At 49.0% G+C, this 23,620-nt stretch overlaps 1 protein-coding gene across 2 annotated transcripts in view; it reads left to right on the top strand.

Moving 5' to 3' along the window:
* CELF5 (CUGBP Elav-like family member 5) overlaps positions 1–23,620 on the top strand; it is a 40,680-nt gene that overhangs the window by 10,965 nt on the left and 6,095 nt on the right. The window contains exons 3-6 of one of the 2 annotated variants that reach the window (XM_027713134.2): positions 9,364–9,412; positions 16,770–16,898; positions 17,487–17,566; positions 18,554–18,700. In XM_027713134.2, coding sequence (XP_027568935.1) covers positions 9,364–9,412; positions 16,770–16,898; positions 17,487–17,566; positions 18,554–18,700 — 405 coding nt within the window. Of the gene's footprint in view, positions 1–9,363; positions 9,416–16,769; positions 16,899–17,486; positions 17,567–18,553; positions 18,701–23,620 lie in introns of both variants that reach the window. The other variant, XM_027713133.2, reaches the window with a different exon arrangement.

Genomic DNA, 23,620 nt, shown 5'->3' with positions numbered 1-23,620 from the left:
TCCCAGTAAAGCAGTTTGTTAAGTCTTTTGAGCCCATCAGAGGTGGAGATGGATATGCCTGAGGAACAAAATAGAAAGCAGCTCCCTCTGTGGCCTCAGTACGCAGGGCCTGGGGAAAGACACACAACCCATATAGGCTGAACAGAGGCAAAAATCTTCTGATCTGAAAAGAAGAGAGGAAATCAGGCCCTTAACACTTCTTCCTAAATCTAGTGTCCTCTTCAGCTGCCAGCCAGCTTAGCAGTGTAATATTTCACCTTCTCCCCACTCACTGGCACACTCCTCCTTAGCTTGATAAAATTATATTATAACTCCGTAACCCATGCCTTTGATTCGTGATTGTGCCTTCACTTTGCTGAGTTCTGAAAGGAATTGGAGAGGTATACAGTGATCACACAGCAAGTTAAAGCCTCTTGCTAAGTGAAACTTGTGGGAAAAGCATCCAGCTTTTCAATATTTCGCAGAAACACTTTATGTCTCTTTTCATTTGCAGCCAGACAGTTGCAAATTACATAAAATTGCTCCTGAAGAAGAGGAAGAAGAATAAAAGGAGGAAGTGGAGGGGGAGGTTTAGAAAAGTAATTCTTCTGGCAAGGTACAGTTACAGTTTTATTTCTATGCAGAACAAAGAAGGGCTTGCTGAAAGGTGGGCAAGTAAGAGGCAGAAATTGGTATTAGTCCAAGCTAGGAATACGGGCAGTTCAAAAGCAGTGATGGGAGTACTGAAATGTGGCTGCATCACAGGGAGAATTCATGGGTGCAGAGACGCCGAAATGGAAAATTACAGAGAGCAACAGCATGAGAGCAGAGAGAGACTATGGGAATGCACCAGGGGCTGACATGCTGCAGCACTAACTCAGATGGCTGGGCACAAGGATTAGTGCAGAGACCCAGCAGAGCTTGAGCAGAGGGCATCCCTTTGGGTAGGCTGTCTCCTGTGCTGCCAGGAGCAAGGGCTCACTTTTGAACCATCTGTCAAGATCCAGAGCCCGTGATGATATAAAAGAGCACAGGTGACTGGAGGGGCTTTGGTAGAGAGGTCATAGCATCTCATTCTTCCCTTCCCTCTCGTTTGTACAATTGCTGATGTGAAGGCAGCCTGGACCAGTATTTCTGAAAGTTTCTTCATGTGAACACTATGGGATATTGCGGCTGGCAAAGCTGGGGGATGTGCTGAGGAGTGGAGTAGGTGACCTGAATGTTTGGCTGGGGGCTGAAGCTGGGCCCCAGTTGTTAATCTTTGCAGCTTGAACCTTTGGGCAGGGTAGGGTGGGGAAGTTTTTCCCATGTTCATCCTGCAGGTTTGATAGACAATACTGGCAAATTCCTGAGAGCTGTGCAATGTTATCAGTAGAAGGTAATGATACAGAGAGCATGCTAAGGCTATCTCACTGAAGTGGCAGCACCAGAACATGAAGGTACTGAGCTAAAGCAGTCCCTGGACAAGAAGCAGCAGATGTGCCTGTTCACTGCAGGGAGGATTGCAAACGCTTGTGCTGTTGAGGGTTTGGCTTAAGGGGCTGAGAATATCGTACTGCAAGGCAGCTGTCCAGTGAAGTGCCAACACCGAAGAGGCTGGGGAAGAGCAAGCTTCCGAAGCAGACTTGGGCTCCTGTTGCCTATGGAATTGGAAGAATAATGAAATTAAAGATCAGCACCTGTTCCCGCATCTTGACCAAGTGCACACATGCAGGCTCCATCCTGTGCACAAGGGGCCTTCCTTTCTCCAGAGAAATGACTGCCCTTTGCACAACCAGGCCCTCGCATCTCCCTGCAGCACAGAGCTTGGACTTTTGTCTCCCAGAGCTGATGTGTTCCCTGGTAAGCACGCTTACCTGTGCTTGTGAACACACATGCACCTATGCACCAACCCCCACGGACCTTTCGTCTTTGCAAAGGCACCCACCCTTCTGAGCAAGGCTTCACATTCCCATCTCCTTGGTTGGGGTCATTTGATGTGTGTGCCTGCACATGAGTGTTTTTGAATATGGATATAAATAGGATCAAATTTATGGTGGAAGAGACCTCTGGGATCTCTGGTCAGACCCCACTCAAAGAAGGGCTAACTACGTTAGATCACTGAGGGCCTTTTCCAGATGAGTTTTGACTATCTTCAAGGGGATCCTGCAGGCCTGGGGCCTCTCTTCTGGTCTGTCAGCACCCCTAAAAGGAAACAGCTTATCTAGTATCAGCCATAATTTCTGCTGTTCAGCCCAGAAATAGCTCAGGAGATTCATTCAGTGGCACTGGGGCTTGGGCCCATTTACTGTGGATTTTCACATGGCAGGTCTTTATTTCTGGAGATTTTGCACTGCTCAGACTGTTAATGTTAATGGTTGCCAAGGGAACTGGTGCAGCCGCTGTGTGCAGGCAGAGGGTCCTCCTGCTTGGCCACCTCTGCATCGCCATGGTACAGAGATGCCTTTCCTGGCCACTGCCATTACCCTTCCATGGGGGAGAAGAAGTTGGGGCACAGCTGCACTGAGGAGCTGCTGATGTCCCCAGATGACGGGTCCAGAGCAACGGCAGCCTGTTAACCTGCCAGCACACCTGTAAGAGGCCTTTGCAGCCTCTGCAGACCCACTGTGTCACTAGCTCGGACACTCGCTGCCCTTACTCTGCCCTTCCCCAGTTTGCTGGGGTCCATGGGGCTCCAGCTTGTGCATGGAGAAGCACCTGAGCGTGCTTGCTGGACCGATGAGCACAGGGAAAGGTGAGTGTTGGGTGTCTTCTCCAACCAGCCTAGCAAAATGATCGAAGCCAGCTGAGGGTGGCAGTGCTCCCAGCTTTTCCCTCTGCAACTTTCTTGCGCTTGCTCATAGTAACTTGGTGACCCATCTCACCTACATCTTATCCCTGCTTTTTGTAGGCCTGCTAAGCACTTTCCACCTTGCTGGAAGTGACTCTTGTCACAAGGGCATCCTTGGGCAAGTCTGTCTCTGCTGAAGTAAAATTCTGCAGCTGATGCAGGACTGTAGGCTTGACCACCCAGCCATGCCTGGATCCTCAGGCCCATGGCTTTTCGGAGCCCAGAGTGATCTCTTGTGGTCTTGATGAACTTGCTGGAGCAGTTTTTTGGGTTTTCAGTTCTGTCAGCCCTTTCTTGCAGCAGTGGGGAGGAGCAGGAGGAAGTTTGGAGCCAAATACTACTCTTCTCTGCCCTGCTATAAAGCCCCCTGGAAAACAGAAGAGTACTTGTCTGAATGTGGCCCAGGATTTTTCTTCCTCTTGCCTCTTGAGGAAACTTGCCTAGCACCTCTAGAAAAGGATTTGAGAAAGTTGGCACTTTCCTCTTCTCACCTAAAAAAGCTCTTTTGACTTTCGGTGACACTAATCACAAGAGAGAGATCAGGGCAACAGATCATGCAGTGTTCTCCTTAATGCAGTGCCCTGCTGTGCACTGAAACATCAAGCAAGGAGCCCCATGAGGACAGACTGACTGATCATGGAGTCATGAGGGACTGCACTCAAGTGTGTCTGCCACACAGTTACGTACCTGATTTTAAAGATTTTTTCCCAGCCCAAATGATTCTTTGGTTCTACAATAGGAGCTGGAATTGCCAAGTTGGGTGGACCCCCCTGCTGGTTGTCTGGTGTTCTTGCACGGCAATGGTGCTGTCACTTCCCTAGAGACACCAGTGTGATCCAAGGCTTTCTGAGTCATGGTGTTAAGTTGCTTGTCTTCCTCCAGAGCAGAACTGGCTACAGTGGGGACAGGGGTGTCTGACTGCATTACAGGAGAAGGAACACGGTGCAGCGGAGAATCCAAGAAGCAAAGCAGTAGTCCATGTGTGTTGTGGCCCTCGTGCTGCTCAGATACCTGCTTATTGATTCCTGAGTTCACTCAGCTTCAGTGGGGAATAGGGGATAACTTCCCTGCTCTGCCTGATTTGCCCACTGTGCTGGGGATAGGGAAAATGCCTCCCAAAGAAACTTATGAGAGGAGTTATGAGCTTATGAGTCCTCTTCTTGGTGGCGCAAAGCAGTTGGGTGAGGTCCTTCAACAATCTTCCTTGCTTGTGCAAAAAGTCACAGCCCTAGCCATGCAGGCAGGAGCTGTGTGGTTTGTACTCTGGGCTTCACATCTTGCTTCTGCCACAGACTTTCGGCACAATCTTCATCACTACATGCTTTGATTCCTCCACCTGGAACACAGTACTCATAATTATCCTTGTTTCCTTCATAATGGGATTGAATGAGGTGAATTCATAAGCAGCCTTTAGAGCTGTGCCCAGAACAGTGTTTGGTACTAATGTTGCCTGTGTTCCTGTGTGAGACAAGTCCTCTTTCTCAGAGAAGGATGGTTTTCCTGGATAGGACTAAGGTACACTGAGATGTCAGTGGAAAGATGCAAGTAGGATACTCAAGCATTGAGACTGGCACCAATGCATTCCTGCTTGCATTCCTGATCAGAAACAGAATCCAAATGAGCAAATTAGCATTTATATTTATGTGCTCTGCCCATTTAGACGTGGTTATGATCCTTTAGGCAGGGCATTTTTAACTGGCCAGAAGAGGACCAGCCCACAATTTGCAAAGCGTAAGAGCCCAGGACCTAATTCTACCAATGGCCTTGGATGCCTTTTGGTTCCTGACATCCCAGGGGAACCGACCTGCATTGTGTGTTTCATGGTCTTTGCTTCTGACCCTCTTAACACTATGCATTGCACCTAAGGGGCTATTTTACATCACTTACTCATAATTAATAGAGAGGCTTACCCTGCTGTCCCAGAGGGCTTTTTCCTTCTATCCAGCTTTTGCAGTTTGAAAGCTGAGGAAGCGATATCTGGGAGCCACTGTTCCTCCTTGAAGAACAGGGCTCCCAGATTGTTGAGATGACTGACAGCTCATGCTGGGCATTGATGTAAATGCAGGGAGCTAGTTCACCTCCAGAAGTCTTTTTTTGGGGTGTGGTGAGAGAAATCATTCATTTTGACCTTGGTGAAACAAATAGCAAAGCATCCTCTGACTTTAGGAGGGCTAGGATTTTTCCTTAGGTCTTTGATCCCAAGAGTGCTACAAAGGTGGGGAGCATTTCCTCAAAAGCAGGGAGGAAGCCCAAACAGAGCATTGTTCCCCACTTCTCTATGCTGAGCAGATACTGGGAATGGGGTAGGAGGTAATTCAGACACTTCCCAGCAAGGCCTGTCACCCTTGCATCTTCCCTAGAAATCTCTAGGCTCCTCTGGGCTGCAGTGACTCCCTTACCATGGGTGTCTCTTCACTGCTCCCTGAGGGCTATGCAGGACGTGTAGCTGCTGTGCTTTGTAGCACGTAAGGCTCCAGAGGTCAGGATGGCTTTGTGCCTCTATCCAGCTGGCCAGTTGCTTCCCACCAAGAAAGTAGCTCCCAAGAAAGCAAGCCAACAAAGTCTGGGGGCTTGCGAGAGGGAGAGCAATGCAGGCAGAGAATCATTGTCTCTGAGAGCTGTGAGCTGTGCAGAGTGAGGGACAGCTGTGTTCGGAAAGGGAAGGTGTGTATCCGGCCAGAAGGGCAAATGTGAGGGAGAATCTGGAGAGGGACAATGGGAGCTTTGCCCCCTCCCATGTGCTGCCCATCTGGTGTCCACTGCTGCATGTGGCTCCAGAAGATTTCTTGAGTCCAGTGGGTCGTGGAGCAGATAGCTCTTAGACTATCGCTAGCAGCGGGTAAGGAGGAGCGTGAAGTGTGAGTGTGAAGGGCTTGGGGTGGGGGACATTTGGCCTGTGGTGTCCTGACAGCATGTGCTAAATATTAATGCGATATTCTTAGGAAATGAAGACTAATAATGCTCAGCTGCATGATTTAACAAGTAAATTAAAGCTCAGGTAGCAAGGCAGGTGCAGGCTCATAAATCATTTGCTCAAGTTCTCCATGCCACATGTGTGCTTGCTTATGTTTGTGTTCTTGTGTGGTAAAGGCATGTATGTCAGTGCATGTCCATCTGCTCTGCACTTGGAATTATGGCAGGCACATCCTGACTGCTGGATTCTGGCTTCAGTTGGACATGTGCAAATATGGCTTTCTTACTCAGATGTGTTCTCTGATCACTGTGCAGCCTCAGGTGATAACTGGAGGCCAGAAGAATTTGTATTTCCAGAGTTTGCTGTGTAAGCCCAGAACCCCCTTGCTATCCCGTTACTCACTTTCTCCCTCAAATGGAAGAGGTAAAGTTTGACCATCCTTCCTGTGCATTCCTCTAGGGGACAGAGCTCTTTGTCTGAGACCTGTATACAAAGTTTAGGACCCCACAGGGATGCATCTCAAGGTCTTCAGACATGTGTGGTTGAGTTTAAGCAGCTGTGGGCTCCCTCTGCTTGAGATGCCTTTGATATTTTGTTCATCTTTGATGGCAACAGGGGACTTAGAAGGATTAAAGTGGTGGTGTCCTGTTTGTGGAAGTGTCTGGGTGTCCACTTCTCTGCAAGGAGGACCATGCTGCCTCTGTCTCACTTGGGAGACCTGCTGTTTCTGGAAGAAGCAGGCAGAGAATCCTGCTGCTCTTCTCCAAGCCTCAGCATCTGGAAAATTTCTTGTATCTTGTTTTTATTCTCTTTACCCATATCTTCCAGAACAGATGAAGATCAGCCCCGAGACCCAACCTCATGTTGGTGGGGGTCCATCAAAGTCATTGGAGCTGGCAAGGCCTCTGGAAATGGGCAGCCCTTGACTGAGAGCTTGGTTTGACATGGGCAGAGGGAGAGTCTTCCTGTGCCTGCCTAAGGTGCTGTGTCAGGTAGGCAAGAGAGGAGCTGTGGCCGAAGATGTGGGGTGCAGGGCAGCACACATGCTTGATCTTGCCCTGGGCAGCCCTTCTTCCTCTTGTGCCAAATGCTGCTTCCAGACTTGCACCAGTACTGACCCACATCACTGTGCTGATGTGGGCAGCTCTGCTGCCACTGCATGGTGTTTTGGCCCTGCTGTGAGTGTGTCACTCCACTGTGGGTCTGTGGCCCTGTGGGGTGCACTCACAGGTTCAGTGGGGCCAGCCGGGGCTCACCACCTTGGGGGTTGGCCCTGGGGTGAAGTCCCTGAGATGGGGGGAAGGATAGGGATGGACAGATGGGTTGAGGGGGCCCCCTCCCCAGAGATCATATCAAAATGTCTCTATTGTGCAAGGCAGAGGGAATGCCCCCAAGAGCTGATTTCCATGGCAACCGCAAATGTCAGGTTCCATGTGGTGAAAAACCGTTTCCATGACAACACCTCCTTTATCCTAGGTGCTGGGAGCTGGAGTGACAGCCCTGTTGGGGGAGGGGACAGGGAGATGGCCTCAGGTGCTTAACCTCCCCCTCACCTCCCCCCCCCCCCCCCCCCCCCCCCCCCCCCCCCCCTCCCTTCCCCCCCGTCCTTCTAGACTCCTTGCCCTCAGCCCCAGCATCCCTGGGTGGGTGATGCTGGAGGGGGGTGATGTGTGTGCCCACTAGCTCTTGGCTTCTACAGCAGCCCTTCTACCCCTCCTACCCCCAAATGGCTTTGCTCCTCGTAGAAGCTGAGATCTGAGTCTGTCCCTCTGTCTCCCTCTCCATCAGTTTAGTTTAGTTCTGGTTTTGCATCCTGGGTAGAAACAAAACTATTTCTCAGTGCTGTGGGAGCAGTGGGGAGTGACATGGCCAGCTGCCCTTCTTGGCTATGCACCGAGCACACATCTGGGCTGCCTGCCCTCTCCTACTCAACCTGCTCCCAGAGCACTGCCAGCCTCAGTTCATGCAGGCATATTGCCAGGGACCCTGAGCAGCGATAGGAGCCTCTGCCTCTCAGCAAGGAAATTGGAGGCTTTGTGGAACAATCTCTGACTGCATACTTCTGAATCCCTGTCCCACATCCCACTCAGCTCATGAAAGAGATGCCAGGTCCTTGTCAGCTCTTGGGGGGAGCAGCAGCCTGGAGGCTGGTGAGTGCCAGTGCTGCAAGTGCTGGGGCCACATGGCAGTGCAGCAGGGTATTGGGAGCTCTGCAAATCCTTGTAGCTGATGAAGAGTGGGAAAAGGGACCTGCAGCCTCTCCCTCTTCCCTAAATGATGCAGCACCTCCTGGGAGATGAAGTTGGCACTGCTGCCTATCAAGGTGTAGCATGGCAGCAGCTTGGCCTCTCTGTTCTGTGAGTTGCAAACTTATTTCACTCATTTCCTCCAGCTGTTGTAAATGTGGGCTCTACCTCCCTTTTCTGGCCAGTCTGGCTCAGCCACCACTTGGAGACAAACAGCCTTCCACATATTGCATGCTGGCTTCTAAACACATTTCAGGTGGTGACTTTTATGGCTTGATTTCATTTTATGTTTTGTTACTGTTTTTTCTGGGGGTGTTTCCTAAGAGAGGGGACAGACTATGCCTGGACCTGCAGCTTTTGTGCAGGCCTCACCTGCGATATTCTGATTGGTTTTTATTATGAATGTCACTGATTCCGGTCACTGTCAGCCTGTCTGAATGATGCTGAGAGACATGGAGTGAGATGTGCTGTGAATGTGGAAATTTACCCTGTGCACCATTCTTCGGAGGAGATTCTGGCGCAGTTGGATCTTGCTAGCTGGGGAGGAGGCTACAACTTGTCAGTCGCCTCTCTGGGCAGCACAGGACATGCAGACCTGCCAGCAGATGAGAGTTTTGCCCTACTTTGCAAATCAGACAGTTGAAGCTATTGGTTCCTTAATGCAGCTACTTCTGTCTTACCTGGAGACTCCTCATATCACATGAGCTAAGCTACCCTTCAGGCTTGTTGTTTGTGGTTGGATTATTGTTGATGACACTAATGGCTGCAAGAGAGGTAAAAAGCTCTTCTCCACACCCAAGTGTCAGGAGTTTTGCCACTTTTAACCTGAGCATTGTCCCTGAGGGCCAGAGATGTTGCTTGAGAGCATCACTGCCCTTCTCAACAGCCTTTCTGGTGCACAGAGCTCTGTCTGCATGAGGGCTGGGGAAGGGGAAACATGACATACCTGCTTGCTGTACTGCTTCTAGCCAAGGTCAGAGGCAGTCTTTCTTCTTTTCTGCAAGGAGAGTAAGTGACTCAATTAGGTGAGCTGGCCATGCCTGCGCTGAGTCAGGGTAGACATAGGAAGAGCTTCCAGGCATAGTCTCACCTTAGGCCTTTCTTTGCCACTTGCTGCATCTTAGGAAGCAGAGGTTTATGAATGGTGAGTGTTTCTAGGAGAGCTGTTGTCTCAGGCAAGCAGCTGAGCAGGGAAAAGTGCCAGGTTTCTTTTTGAAAAGTAGTTCTTTCTCCAAGAGGATGTACTGATTGCCATCACAATGTCTTGGTTCCCTTCTGTCACGCTCCTACTCTGCACAGCAGGCAGAAAGGGCACCCTGTTGCCACTGCCATCAGCACCGTGTGCTGGGCAGATGGGCCAAGCTCTAACCCTTTGCATTTCTCTTTCATTGCAGATGGCGCGCCCAATTCAAGTGAAACCCGCAGACAGCGAGAGCCGTGGAGGTAGTTGTCATCTCTCCTTGTTTCTCCTTTGGTGGCTTTGTTTTGTGCTTGTGAGAGGGACCAGGAAAAGAGAGAGAGTCCTGACCCTGCCTTCCTCTACCTGCACTCTGTACGAGGAGATGTTTGTATGTGGCAGAGATCTGGGGGGGTGGGGTGGCAGGAGGAGAGCCTAGGGATAAGCTTCAACTTGACACAGCACGCAGCTGACAGCACCCCAAATCCTAAGGGTGATAATGTGGCTGCCTACTCCACTCTCTTTCCCAGCTCTTTGAGGGTACTATTAGCCTGACAGTGCCTGTCCCAGGAGGTTACTGAAGCAGACCTGCACTTCGGTGTATGGCACGGAGGCTCCTGGAGGGTGTAAGCTGTTGGGAAGAGGTTTCTTCATTTGTACACCTGATCAACCCAATAAAAGCCAGGTCCTTGCAGCAGCACTGGCTTTTCAACATGTTCAGCTCACTGCTCCACAGCTGATTCTCCTGTCTGCAGCTCACTCCTCTGCCTCCCCCATTGCTGCTAAACTGTCTCAGCCTCCCACTCTCGGTCCTGCAGCAGCCCCCATCACATTGTCAAGGCTGCAGTGCCATTGCAGAAAAGATCACATGATGGAGAAATAATTCTGAAGGGAAAGGATCCTGAAATGGAGGTGCTGTCAGCCTGCAGGGGACCAGCTTGGTCAGAGCAGCATACAATGAGTTCAGAGCTGGAAGACTGGGAAAGAGAGAATCTGTTAATTTAATGGGAAGCTCTCAGCAGCTCAAATGCCTTCTCCAGGTGGAGAGGGTTCACAACTCCAGCCCTTTCCTAATCCATTAATTCATTTCTCTGCTCTTCCTTGTCTTACTGATATATTTCTTTTCCTTTTCTCTCCATTTCTACGTCTACCTCTCCATGCCTTGTGCTGTTGGTGCTGCCCCTGAAAGCAGTTTAGTAGAGGCAAGGGGAGGATTTGTGTGGTGCTTTTTGTGCTGTGGGGCAGCATGTCCTGCATGCGGTGTTTAGATTTGGAAGGCTTTTGTTTTAAATTTCCAAACAGTTTGTAGTGACTTTCAATTATTGCACTGTCAGGAACATGAGATATATTTTATAATATTTTATATGAATGTGTATATTTACGGTTGTGTGATCCTCCTTTTAAAAAAATTGTTTAGGTCAGATAGATCATTTTTCCAAATAGAATATGTAACTTTTGGTTATTTACTCAAGGGATAACTTTTACTGAAGTCTGGGCAAATTTATTCTCTTGGCCTATATTGACAATCCCAGGAATGCTACATATAGTCATGCTCCTTTCGGAAAGGACTGTGACTTAAGCCTCCAAAGAAAATAGCTTTCCTAAACCACATAGGACTAGATTCATCTCACCTTATTTCAGCCCCTGGTTCAGGGTTGAGTTTAAGGTCCTTATCGGTGCTATAGACAGTATAAAGAGACCATTCCTTCAGGGTGTTTCACTGTTGAAAATGATGTTAGGAGTGGATGAAGTATTCTTTAGAGATGCCTGCAGTGGGTGTAGAGGGGGCTGACTACTCACTGACACCTCACATTGCCTCTGGATTCAACTAGTAGGTGGTCAGTCCATCCCCTACCACATTTATTTTAAAAATTTGCAACCCAGATTTCTAACTAATTCAGAAATTCTGTTATTATATCTGAGGTTACTCCTAATGAGTCTTTAAAAAAAAAAAAAAGCATAGGAGACTAGAAAAGCTTTTGCCAGTCATCCTGGTGCCAACATCTCTGAGCCAGTAGCAGTGTCAGACGTGGCTGCAGAGCAGCCCTCCCAGCCCAGAGAGACGCATAGCAGGCCCTGTCTCCCAGCCCAGAGGGACAGACAGCAGGACCTGCTGCAGGGCCTCGTGTGCCCCCTTGACACACACCTTCCCAGGCAGATGCACACATTCGCCTTTTCCACCCTGCATTATGTCCTGACACAACAGCAGTAAAACCAGACCAAACAGACAATCCATGCTGTGAAAAGACCAACCGCTGCAGCTTTGTTTTCTTAAGTTTGTGTCTTTGGTGAGTGCAAGTCTGGCACCTCTGGTGTCTACTGCTAGGCTGAGGTCATTTCTGCAGTGTGTCTTTTGCTGATGGGCTGCTACTGGCGTCTCTTCTGTACACAGCCACCTAGTATTAAGTGTTGGGACATAACATCTCTGATGCCTCAGTTTCTCTGTCAAATAGAGCTGAAACGGGCCAACAGGTTAAAAAACAGGATGTTGATTTGGAAGCAAGCTTTTGGCCAAGGCACTGGACTCTGAAATCTCTAAGCTTACGGAAAGTGCTACGTTTTCTAATGATTGCAAATGTCAGAACATCAACTCTGCTTCTGGTGGACAAGGCCGTTGAGAGCAGCAGCCTTTGGAGTCTGAACACCTGTCTCTCTGCAGACTGGGTACCTCACTTGTTCATTGCAGAGCTGAAAAACAAACAGCTCCCACAGGATCCATGACAAACTGTTTTTTTTCCTGAGGCAGAAGCAGCATCAAGACAGCACCCTATGTTTGTCTGAATCAGGTTGCTCTTTTGAAATGTTTCTGTCATGATGCTCCACTTGTCAGAGAAGTGGATAAGCAACTTGGCAGATATGGGAAGAGCCATTCCCTGTAGCAACAGCCCCACACTGGCAGGAGGTAAAAGAAAGATTTGGGGCAGGACAGAACTGCTTGGACTAGGAATTTGTCAAGGGAATAGGTGCATGGATCAGTGAAGCTCTGCTCTGCATTATCCTTTAAGGGAACATCTTTTATACTCTCCAGGGACTGACGTTTCTCAAATGAAGCACCCTGAATTAAGTACATGAAGTTAGAGCACCAGAATTTGTCTTCTGGTCTAAGAGATGCTAAGTTTTATGCCAAAGGGATAGTTTTGGCCAAGCCTTGCAGAGGCTGTGTAGGAGTATCTGAATGCTCAGTGTTACTGTACCCTGCAGAAGTAATTCACTAGTAAAAAGTTCCTGCCTGTATTAGTTCAGAGTGGGACTTGTGATTCTGGGGCAGGCATTGTCAGCTTTTTCCTTCTTTCCCTTATGCCTGTGGTGTGAGCATGGGAGTGCCAGGAGGAGATGGAGTGAGGGGGCAGAGGAGCTTGTCTGCTTCTTGTGAGACCTGGAGCACTCTGCTGCAGTGATGTGATATGACAGCCAGCCCAAGCCCATTAGTACTGCCTAGAGACAAGGAAGCTCTCTGCATATCCAAGGAGATTTGCTGCATTCCCAATGGCTTTAGTGGGCTTCCCCTCTCTCCCTGATCCTTGCTGTTGGCCAGATGACCTGAATCCACTGGGCTTAGAGGAGTGGTGTCCAGTGCTTGTGTGCTCTCTCCTCTTTCTCTCTCTCTCAGACTTTATGGCCTCAACTCCTTGCTTGTTCCCGTAGTTACCTTCATCAGCACTGTGCTCTGTGATGGCCCACCTCCTGCTGTCTGGGTGGCTGACTGTGCCCAGAGCATGTTTCCATGGGAACTCAACAGTCAGAGATCAGAATCAATTTTTCTGGTTGCTGGACAGCATGGGAAATTGCCAATCAGAGGGTGAAAACCAAGAGCTGTAGGGAAAGTGAAGGAAAAACAGCAGGAGGAGTGCATGCTGTTCTGAGTAGGTGAGACGAGATCTTCCAGTGCTGCAGAAATCCCTGCTGGGGAGCTGAAGGAGCCGATGACCTGCAACAGTGCCTTGAGAATGCCAGCTGGTTTGAGATCGACCGCTTTGGGCGTGATGATAGCAGAGCTCAGGTGAAAGGGCTGGGAATGAGGCAGCCTGGTTATTGGTGGGGGAGCAGTTCTGTTTGGAAGCTCACAGAAGCTAGAGGGCACCGGATCATGGCTTGGGCTCCAAGATGTGAAGAGGTAGAGGTCAGCAACAGAAGAGCCCTTGCACAGGTTCCCCAGCTGCTGCAAAGACGCATCTGAGGGGAACAGACTGGACCTTTTTCCTACATGCAGTCTTCGGAATTGGGCTGTAAGAAACATGATTCACTGTGAAGAAATCTTTCTCTTATGTTGTCAGTGACTTCAGTCCCTTCTAATATTGCTGTTGTGAGCATTCGGAAAAGATTCTGAACCCATAGGTGTGTGTATTTAGATTTGCCTTTATAGCTTGAGTCCCTAAGGTATCGCGGTTTTAAGCTGTTCTGCATCACCAGGAAGACTAGTGTTTTTTTTCTTCCTAATTCAGAAAGGAAAGCTGAAATTCCCACATAAACATAGGACTTCTGTTAGTGAGCTGTGTCAAACAACAGAAGACCCGCAGTAAAACTGCAAGAATGGAGACTAGCATTCACTGTTTCAATGGACTTTTCCCAAAGTGCAGGGTATAGAAAAAGGCTTTTGATTCAGAAGAAATGGTATGAGGAAGAAACCACAAGAATTATCCAGGAAATTTCAGGGCTCTCTGGAGGAGAAAATAATGAGTAACTTGTGATTTGATGTTGATTTGATTGCAAGTTGACAAGGTCCCTTTTTGGTCAGTACCTTCATTGCAAAGGAGTGGCCTTTTGCATCCATTAGACTGTTGTTTGGTGAAGACTTAAGCTTTGGGTGGCTACGGTAACCATCAGGTCTTTACACTGAACTAGTCTTCAGCCAAAACTGGAACCACTTACCCGACTCTCCCCTGGCTACCCACTGTTCTTTCACAAGAATCTCACACAAAATCAGACCCAGAAGCAAAAGGCCAATGTTGCAAAAGTAGCATTATGTCCATGTAGCTGTGTGTTCCCCCACCTAGAGTTTCCCCCTTGCCACTCTGACCAAGACAGCCAAACAGTCTGAGGTCCCTGAAGGGAAAGGCAAGACCATCAAGTGCATTTCTGGCTATTAAATCTTAGCCCAGTTATTTGCTTGCAGGTTCAAAGAATAGAGTTATTTTACAGCACCTGAAGTCAGTACAAGTATTTCCTAGTGAATTTCTCCCCTTTGTTGATGTGTTTCTTTTAAGGAGCTTCCATTGTGTTTGCAATCCAAAGGCAGCAGCATGGTGCACATATCTGAAATAAGGCCTAGCTGCAGCTGCCACATAGATTCAGGACAGAGGAAGGGGGAACGCTACAGAGCTCCTGTGTCCTCTGCCATAGCCAGACTGGGTTCACATATGGCCCCAGGTGATGTCAGTCAGAGCACAGAGCTACTGCTCCTTTAGTTTTCATGCTCTTCTTCACAGTAAATATGTTCCTCTCCAGTCCCTTTCCCCCCCCCCCCCCCTCTGCTTCCAGTCAGATTTTTCACCTCCTCTGTGTGCTATTTTTTGGCTGGTTTAACCATCTGCACTTCTGAGCTAGCACCCACTTTATTACCTCCTGTGCCTTTAGCTGGACATTATTGGGCATTGCCAATTGGGATGGACCCGACCAGCTGAAATAATGTCTCCAAATGCAACCATTGCCATGCAGGTGCAGGGAGAAATGTAGAAAGAATTGCAAGGAAAATGAAAGGGGATGAAATTCCCACAGGTTTTGTTACCCAGGGAATCCTGAAAGTGAGAAAGCTGGGAAATTTGGCCTTTAGAAAATACACAAGGCCATATATTTCAGCCACTTCTAGTTATATAAATCAGGAGTATCTGTTTGGGACTGGGTTAAGAGCCTTGGATACAGCACTTCTAACACTTCATCTCTGGTGGACACAAGTGGCACCTGTGTTCACATGTCCACCTGGTGCTAGAGGAGAGCTGTGCCTGTGTGAGCCTGTGTTGGGACTCTGTGGGGTGGTGCCACAGGATGAAGTGACTCCCTGTGGTGTCTGCATGGGGGATGAGTGTGTCTGTCTGCACATCCCTCTTGCTTACTGAGGAATTTTGTTTCAGAAGGCACCTGCTGGGGCTGGGTCTGTGTATAAGTGTGTTCCTGGGCATGCATAAGCCTCCGTGCTTGTCCATTAATGCTGCATGTGTCCATCTGCTTTTCTGCCAGGGACCAATGGCACATGTAGGTCCTGCCTGCGTGTGCTTCCCAGTGCATCTGTACTTAGCAGCTTGTTTACTTACCTGGGTAGGAACTGTCCTCTGACCAAAGGGGAGCAAGGAAGGGGCTAGGGCAAGCTTTGGTGGCAGTGTGAATGTGTAATGTGCCATCCATTCCTGCCATACATACACACCACCACCCCTGTAGCCTGTTCTACTGCTGTAGCTCCAAGACCTGTTGTTTTTCAGGTCACTGCACTCTCAAACAGATAGCAGCTTTCTTGCTATTTCCCCTGATGTGCATCACGTTGCATTGGTTTGTTTGCAGCCAGCCCCTCTGATCCTGTTGCTAACAATAAGGAATCCTCTCGTACGGCTCCTCCGAAGCCATATCCCAACACATTCGCTCCTATGGGTCATGTCTCCCATGCATGTGGGGGAGAGTTAACTCAGTAGTTGACACAACTGTTTTCTTGCAGTTGTTTTCTTGCAGAAATGGAGATTGGGCTGGTATTTAGGCTGTTATTTTAATGTTGTGCTATTTTAATAGCTGTTCACATCAAATCTGTGGAGGATGTTGCCCCATCCAATGCTGTGTTTGTGCTTGACTGGATGGCACCAGGCAGTGTGATGAGCCCCTGAGGGTACCGATGGGGGAGCTCTGTACCTTTCTTGCCTCCATCCATCCCAAGAAAACCATAATCCTCACTTCTGTCTTCTGAGGAGGAACCCAGAAGGACTCTGAGCTCAAAGTTGTGGATGAGTTGGCCAGCCTTCCAGCTCCCTGCCGGTGTGACAAGGGTACAAAATGCCATTGGAGAGGGGAGCAGGGACCATGGAGATGTTAGTTGGCCTTCACCAAACTGTCTGGTATTTGGGTGATCCTGCGGTGACACAGATTGGGACCCAGGATGCCAGGGTTTATTCCAGGCCTTAGGAGACAGCTGGTTAGATTGGGGTGGGGAAGGACAAATGGAAACTAAGATGCTTGGTTACATGGCAGCTGAGGAAATGGTGATCCTGGAAAGAAGGAAAAGGAAACAGAAGTCAGAGGTCCTGGAATTTATTCTCTGCCTGGGTTGGTCTGCTCTATTTTCAGAGGTACCTCTTGGATTTCACATGCTGGTCAACAACAGTATAATTGCCAGATAGTTTTTCTTATTAACGTTTGTGTTGGATTATTCAAAGGAAAAGGCTAATGAATAAAAGGAAATTATTAATATTTTGTTTTCTGTTGGGGAAGGTAGGATAGGGGAAGCCACAGAAACCTTTGCACGTGTGAGGAGCTTGGGTGGACCCTGCATATTCACCCCTGGAAGCATTTCAGCCAACAGCAAATCATTTCCATGCCAGGCATGTTTTTAACACAAGGCTGTTTTGTGCTTAAGTGTCCCTGTCCTCCTGCTCTGGACTGACTGTAAGCCTCATAGAAGGTTGATGTTTCTGTGTTTGCCCCTAGGGGACAGGAAGCTCTTTGTGGGCATGTTAAATAAGCAGCAGTCTGAGGATGACGTGCTCCGGCTCTTTGAACCATTTGGGGTCATTGATGAATGTACGGTGCTCCGTGGACCTGATGGTAACAGCAAAGGTGTGAACCCCTCTGTGTGTCATGCCCTTTCTCCCTGCTCTGCAGGTAGCGCTCACCAGCCTCACTGTTTGTGCCTCCTTTCCACTGGGGTACTTATTCCTCCACTGTATCTTTATGGGAACCCATATCACAGCCCGGCATAGGGAGCAGGGCACGAAGAATCATCTGCTGCCAGGAAAGACTGGGGAAGGTGGGCAGAGACTGAGGGAAAAGGAGGGGAAGCAGAGCACGATGAATAGCTGAGTTACCAGGATCACTAGTGAGCCTGTTCTGTCAGTCTGGGTCTGCAAGTTGAAATGTTTGTACCCACAATTAGGAGTCCACAGAGACTTTGGGGAAGAGGTAATCAGGGACAAGGGTGGAGATGGTGACATCATCTATAGAGTACATCACTGAAGTAATAATTTGAGACCCTTCCTCTTTTTTCCAGGATAGAGGACTTGGGATGAGTCATCCTTTTTGTTCCCTGCTTCCTTGGGGTGGCTTTCCTTTGCCTTGCCTGAGATACAGACACTGTCTCTTGCGTGATGGCACTTTCACAGCAGTCCTGTCACTGCAATCTCCTGTGCTCTTTCTGTCCCTTTCCAGGCTGTGCTTTTGTAAAGTTCTCATCTCACACAGAGGCTCAGGCAGCAATCCACGCACTCCATGGCAGCCAGACAATGCCCGTGAGTATAAGGCCAGGGTACCTACCCTCTTCCTAATCCTCGTCCCATTACCCTTTTGCAGGGACCTCCCCACACTCTCCAAAACCATGACAGGTTCAGCTGCAGTTTCCAGTTGGTGTGGTTGGGAGGTGTGTGTGGGGATGTGTGTGTGCACATCCGTGCTCTAGTCTTAGTAACCATCCTGTCTCCTGGTCTGATGTTTGTAGCTATGTTCATCCAGACTGGTAGTGACAGCGCTTACATCTATAAAGGGTAAATAAAAGAGAGCCAAAACAAGGCCATGAATTTGTCTTGGAAACAGCTCCCTGGAGTAGTTAAAAACTGAGCAGGGTGGAAGCTAACAATTCAGCCACATGGGTGGTCAGGACTTCAGTGTCTGAGCACACTCCTCGACTTCTCTTATCTAGGCAGTAGAGGAGGCCACTGGGGTGGGCTGGGTGCTGGTGGGAATGCTTTGTGTGTTATGTGGGATTGTGTAGCCATAGCTGTGCCTTCTTGTGCGAGTGGAGCTGCAGTTGTGATCTCATCTCAAGCAATCTCTAACCTGAACTGGGGCACCTCATGGGAAGGACATTGCCTGCAGCAGGGGTATTTCCAGCTGCCAGGAACTGCTTTGCCTATCGAGCCAAGCTCATGATGGTGGAAAGATGGTGCTTGTGGCTGTCAATGACCTGAGTGTTCCTGGCCACACCATCACCTGGTGAATGTAGCCAGGGATGTGTGCACCCACTTATGCAGCTGTGCAGGGCTCAGGGTGTGAGGGGAAGGGCATGAGAGGGAAGGGTTGGATGGACGGACGGATGGGGAAGGGCACAGCCCAGGTTCCAGGCAGCTCCCGAGCACTTTCATGCCAATATTTGCTCTTCTGCTCCTCTTCCCACTCTACTGCCTGTTCTGCCCCATCCTACCTTGCCTGACTGCTGACTCTCTGGCTGTCCCACACCTCTTCTCTCCTGCCTCCTGTCTGTCTCCTCTCTCTGTGCCTAGGGTGCCTCCTCCAGTCTAGTGGTGAAGTTTGCTGACACAGATAAGGAAAGGACCCTCCGTCGTATGCAGCAAATGGTGGGGCAGCTGGGGATATTCACTCCATCTCTCACCTTGCCGTTCAGCCCATACAGCGCCTATGCGCAGGCTGTGAGTATCCTGCGTGTGTGTGTGGGGAAAGGCTGCCCTCCTGACTGTGGGGCAGCAATGTACCTGGGAGACCACAAACTGGTCTCTTAACAATTGCATGGAAGTTTCCCAGCACCTTGGTACTTGCTCCTGGCTTCAGTTTCTCCAGTCAGCAGCCTTGTCTTGCACAGTCTTTGTGCGTTTCTCTCCTGGAATGGGTGGCAGGGGAGAGCTGGGACCTCCTCAAAATGAGCCTGGATTTCTCTGATGGTGGTGTAGGCTGGTGGAGGTGTATGGGAATAGGTCAAGCATGACCCAGTATCTTTCTGTCTTGTTTTGAGAACAGATCAGAGACATGATTCCTGGGCAATGTCTGCCAGACATATACCAACTTGTGAACTCTTCTTCTGGGTCAGTGGCACAAATGCGTGTCTCTCTCTCGTTTTGGAGCACCACGAGAGCCCTGGGCCCAGCTTCACAAGTTTATTTCTCTGCTGAAATTCTTAAGAGGGCCCTAATCCTCCCAGTGCTGTCCTTGGCTGCCAGCGTTTTCTCACTTGGCTGGTGTGACTGTGGGGTTTGCAAGATGCTGGAGAGAGAGCAGTGGGTAGCAGAGGACCAGAGGTGTTTCAACAGTCTGGCTGTGCTTTGGATCTTAGTGAGAGAACCTCATTGCTTTGGAGCCACTGTGGCAATTACCACTGATGTTTGTGGTAGGTCCCAAACTCAACAAGTCCCATATCAGCTGCATTGGAGCATCATTTGAGTGTTCTTGGTGACTGTCATTTTCAGGTCTCTACTGCCAAGTATAAAGCCCATGGAAGGAGGCTCAGAAATTGCTCAAGGCATGAGAGATTCTTGTGTTGATAAAGAAGTACATACTGTTACTGAAAGTAATTTTGCAGCAGGGAGAGAGTGCAAATAAACCTGTTCTTCTCATATATGTGGACATCTCTTTCTCCTCTGGCTTCAGCAGCTACTTGATGTGCCTTTCTTTCATTTACATGACAGAGAAGGAACTGTTTCTCAGTTGTTGGCCTTTTCCTTCCAAAGATTCCCCAGAAACTGCCAAATGCCTTCTAAGTGTGTGGCAAGACCATGGACAAGAGGCAATACATATGAGGCTCCATAATGTTGGGGAATTTTGGGAACCAAACGTAGAATTTATCCAACACAGATTATTTGATTTTTCTTGTGTAATGAAGCTGAGAACAGCTATACCATTCCAAGGCTTTAGCAGAAGCATGATTTAGAGGGAAGAACCCCTTCTGAACAGGTACTTTTGCCAGGACCCATCTTTTCTGTCCAGCCCACAAGCCAGTTATATCTGAGGTCAAAGGTTGTAGCTTAGCTCAGCTGTGAGTCACCAGATAATCATTCTGGTGTATCTTCTGCTGTCATGGAGATAGCACTAACTTGGGCATGGTGTGGTGGTGAAGGAGGCAAGAATGGACCACATAGTGAGGTTATGATGGCAGAAAGTGTTTTATCAGCTTATGGTCCAGGATGTGTAAGGATGAAGAGCAGTGAGACCTTCTAGACTCGGTCTTTTAAGTGCCCTCCAATCTTCAGGAACTCCTGCTGATGACAAGAAACCAGTCAGGTCTAAGCTGTGCTCCTTGCTTATCGTTACCTTCTTTCTCCTCAGTTGTGTCTGTTACTATGTTGGTCTGTCTGATTCTTCACTGGCCTTCCTACTCTCAGACTTTATTTTGGTTTCCCCTTGACTCAAGACTCAGCCTCCTGCTTCTTCGTGATTTTTTCCTCCTTTCCTTTTCCTTTCCGCTGGTTTCAGTTCTCTCTCCTTTTTCTTCCTGAGCCACTGACCTCACATCTGACTGTTTCTTCTCTTGTGTCAGTCCTGGTCTTTGGTCTCTCTTCTTCTGGAGGAGAGATCCTGGCCAGTTCTCATATGCATACAGTGTCCCCATCAGAGGGAGAGGATATCAGTCCTTTGAAATGCCATCTAACATCTCTCTGAAAGTGGGGACAGAAGAGAGGCATTTCCTTACTGAATCTCCTTGCAGTACACTGAAATATCCTGCTATGGGCAGCTTTGGGAGGTGACCCCTCTGGCAAGCCAGGGCTCAAGGGAACCCCAACATACTTCATGCTTGCATGGTTCTGGTCTTGGAGTAGTAGATGCTGCACCGAAGGTTACCCACAGGGCCGGGAGATGCAGCTAACCATTATGGATGTGGTTGAATCAGACTGAGAGCTGCAAGGGTGCATCATAGGCATCATAGGTTCTTATATTCATAATTTAATAAGCCAGCAACTTTCTCTCTTTGTCCCCATGGGGTTTGCTGCATTGCCATGCCAAAGCGGTCCTCAGGAGTCCCAGTTTAGGAAGAAGAAGTTTGGAGCCTGGGTTGTTTTGGTTTTGGTTTCAGCTGGATGTTTTAAATTTACATTAATTTCCTTTTTTTTTTTAAAACTATCTCAAATTAAACATGAAATAATCATACACTGTGTTAGGTCTAAAATTATTCAGATCTCTTCATATATGCAAAATAAGATAGTTAAAACAGTCAAACAGTACATGTTAGCTGAAACAGTTTGTAAGAAGTCTCATCTGGGAAGTACAACTGGCTAAACATCTGGAAGGAATTTATTGCAATGCTTAAACCAGGTTTTGATCCCAGGTGCCTCTGCAAGTGAAAAGTTAGTATTTCCTTCATTTCATTTCATTCAACAAGTTAGTTCAGATGGTGTCGGGGAAATGTTGGAGAGCTGAAAAAAAAATAATAATTATCAATACAAAAGAGGCCTGAAGTTTTAAAAAAGCAGCCAGTGCAATTTACTAAGTGTTTATAATGCTTGAATATTTCTTGTATATCATAAGTCAGTTATGTTAGTTAGTTCCAAACACAAAATATAATTTGTTCACACCTCCACCCCTTTTCTTTCTGCTCTTATGGTTCATTATGGTAATTTTATGTAAGTAATGAGAACAATTTCAGAATGCCAGTTTGGTGCATATGCAGTTGGATGCAAGTCTTGGTCCAGCCAGAGCCTGGTACAGAACAGGCATTAATGACAAAAAAGAAAATCAATATTCACATAGTGAGTACGGAACGTGTTAGTTTCTGCACCCTTGAATGGGGACAGTGTGAAGACAGGACTAGGAATATGTGCAGGCTGCTTGCACAGAGACACTTTCCTCAGCAGAGTCCTGTGCTCCCAGGAAGGCCACATTTCGCCCCAGTCCTGGCTTAGGGTGAGTGGCTCCGAGTAATGTGAGTCCAGCTTCAGGAGAGTTGTGCCAAAGATGATGTGGTGGCAGAGAGGTGATAGCAGGGCACTTGCTTTCTGGAGCTGTGCAGCAGTGAACCCCTGTGCTGTCAGTCCCTCTGCCCATGGAGACCCCATTTTGTGGTGTCCACCTCTCCCTAAAAAGGCCTCAACCCTGTCCCAGCAGTGCATTGCAGAGCAAGTTTCACCTCAGTGGCTTTGCTTATACCAGGTTACAGAAACAGCAATACCATGAAATTCCTCTTTTTATGCATGAATAATTATCAGCTTCTGTGTGAAGGAAATCAAGAGAAGGTTTAGCTAGCCATGAACTTTTCAGAGTTACCAGATTCTTCAGCTGAGACCTGGGCCAAACTGGCTTACTGACTCACCCATTTGTGGATGAGGTAGGTTACTTGAAAGCTGTGTATGTTGCAAAGCAGACAGTGGGATGTGGCAATGTAAGGAAGATTTGTGTTGTTTTCTTGGGTTTTGCCTTGTGTCACCCCTCAGCATCTCCTGAGAAAACCACAGTTTCCAAAGAGCCATACCTGTGCCTCCCCTGCTGTTCTTCCTTGATGGGAAAGACAAGGCTTATAAAGGGGCTGGATAATTTTGCATCCAGAACTAAGTCTTTGTTGCCACTGCACCCGCTGATGGTCAAATAGGACCAGAAGGATTTTTTTCTTCTTACTCCTAACCCTCCTCCCAACCTTGTGTCCCACCCCCACCCTTCCTTTTGTACTGTGCATCTCTGCCTGGGCAGGTGTGTTATGGTGAGACCATGAGGAGCTGACATCCTCTGATCCCAGGGTGCAGGCCACTGCCAGAGGAAGGGCTGAGCTCAGTGGATCATGGAGCAGACCTCTGCTGCAAAGCATGACATAAGAGCTGGGCCTGGACAGACACCCAGTTGCACAGCAGGGGGTGCCTGTGCCAGAGTGAGCTCTCCCAGCAGCATGATCTGCTTGTTGAGGTGGGGCAAAAGCAGAGGAATTTGGACCCTGTTCCTCAAGGCAAAGCTGTGTTATTTAATACCTGGCACTGTCCCAGGAGAAGTGATCAGAGAGAAGGGCCTGTGGGGAGAGAGTGTTGCTGGGTGCCAGGAGCACACCCCTTCCCTGCTCTCTTCCTCATTGCAGGAGCTCTCTGAGCCAAAGGGGCCCATCCCGATGCCCCGGTGCACGGCTGAGTGAGCCAAAACCCCTCAAGCTGCTGGCATTTGGAGGGTGAGATGTGGGGAGGGCTGCCCAGCCATGGCACTGGCTGTGTGGACTGGGATGCCCACTGAGCCGTGTCCCCTGGCTGAAGGATGGGAAGCTGTGCCTGTCTCTCGGGGGCTTTCACATGTGGCCGGGCCCAGGCCACTGTCCCGCCTCGACGGGCAGCCACTGCATGGGTACATGGGCGCCAGGATCTGTGGGCCCCTGGGCATGGGGACTGTCAGCCGGGCACAGCACAGGCCTTCAGAGGATGGTGCTGCTGCTGCCCACCCTGGCAGGCCTGGTTGTGTCGTGGGAAGCTCCAGGGCAGGTGGCAGGAGCCCGGTGACGCGCAATGGCAGCTGGGGGTGGGGGAGGTCGCAAGGCTGCAGCTCCAGCTTGGCCCTGGTCCTGGCTGTGGCAGGTGAAGGCAGTGGCTGGGCTGGCCTGTGCAGCCTCCCCCAGCTCCGGCACAGCCGCCATGGGCCCTGGCAACAGGAGGCCC

This window comes from Pipra filicauda, unplaced genomic scaffold, assembly GCF_003945595.2.
Source record: "Pipra filicauda isolate LSUMZ 115617 unplaced genomic scaffold, ASM394559v2 scaffold482_size497672_pilon, whole genome shotgun sequence".
In the NCBI taxonomy this organism is placed as follows: Eukaryota; Metazoa; Chordata; class Aves; order Passeriformes; family Pipridae; genus Pipra; species Pipra filicauda.
This window is presented reverse-complemented; position numbering and strand designations above follow the sequence as displayed.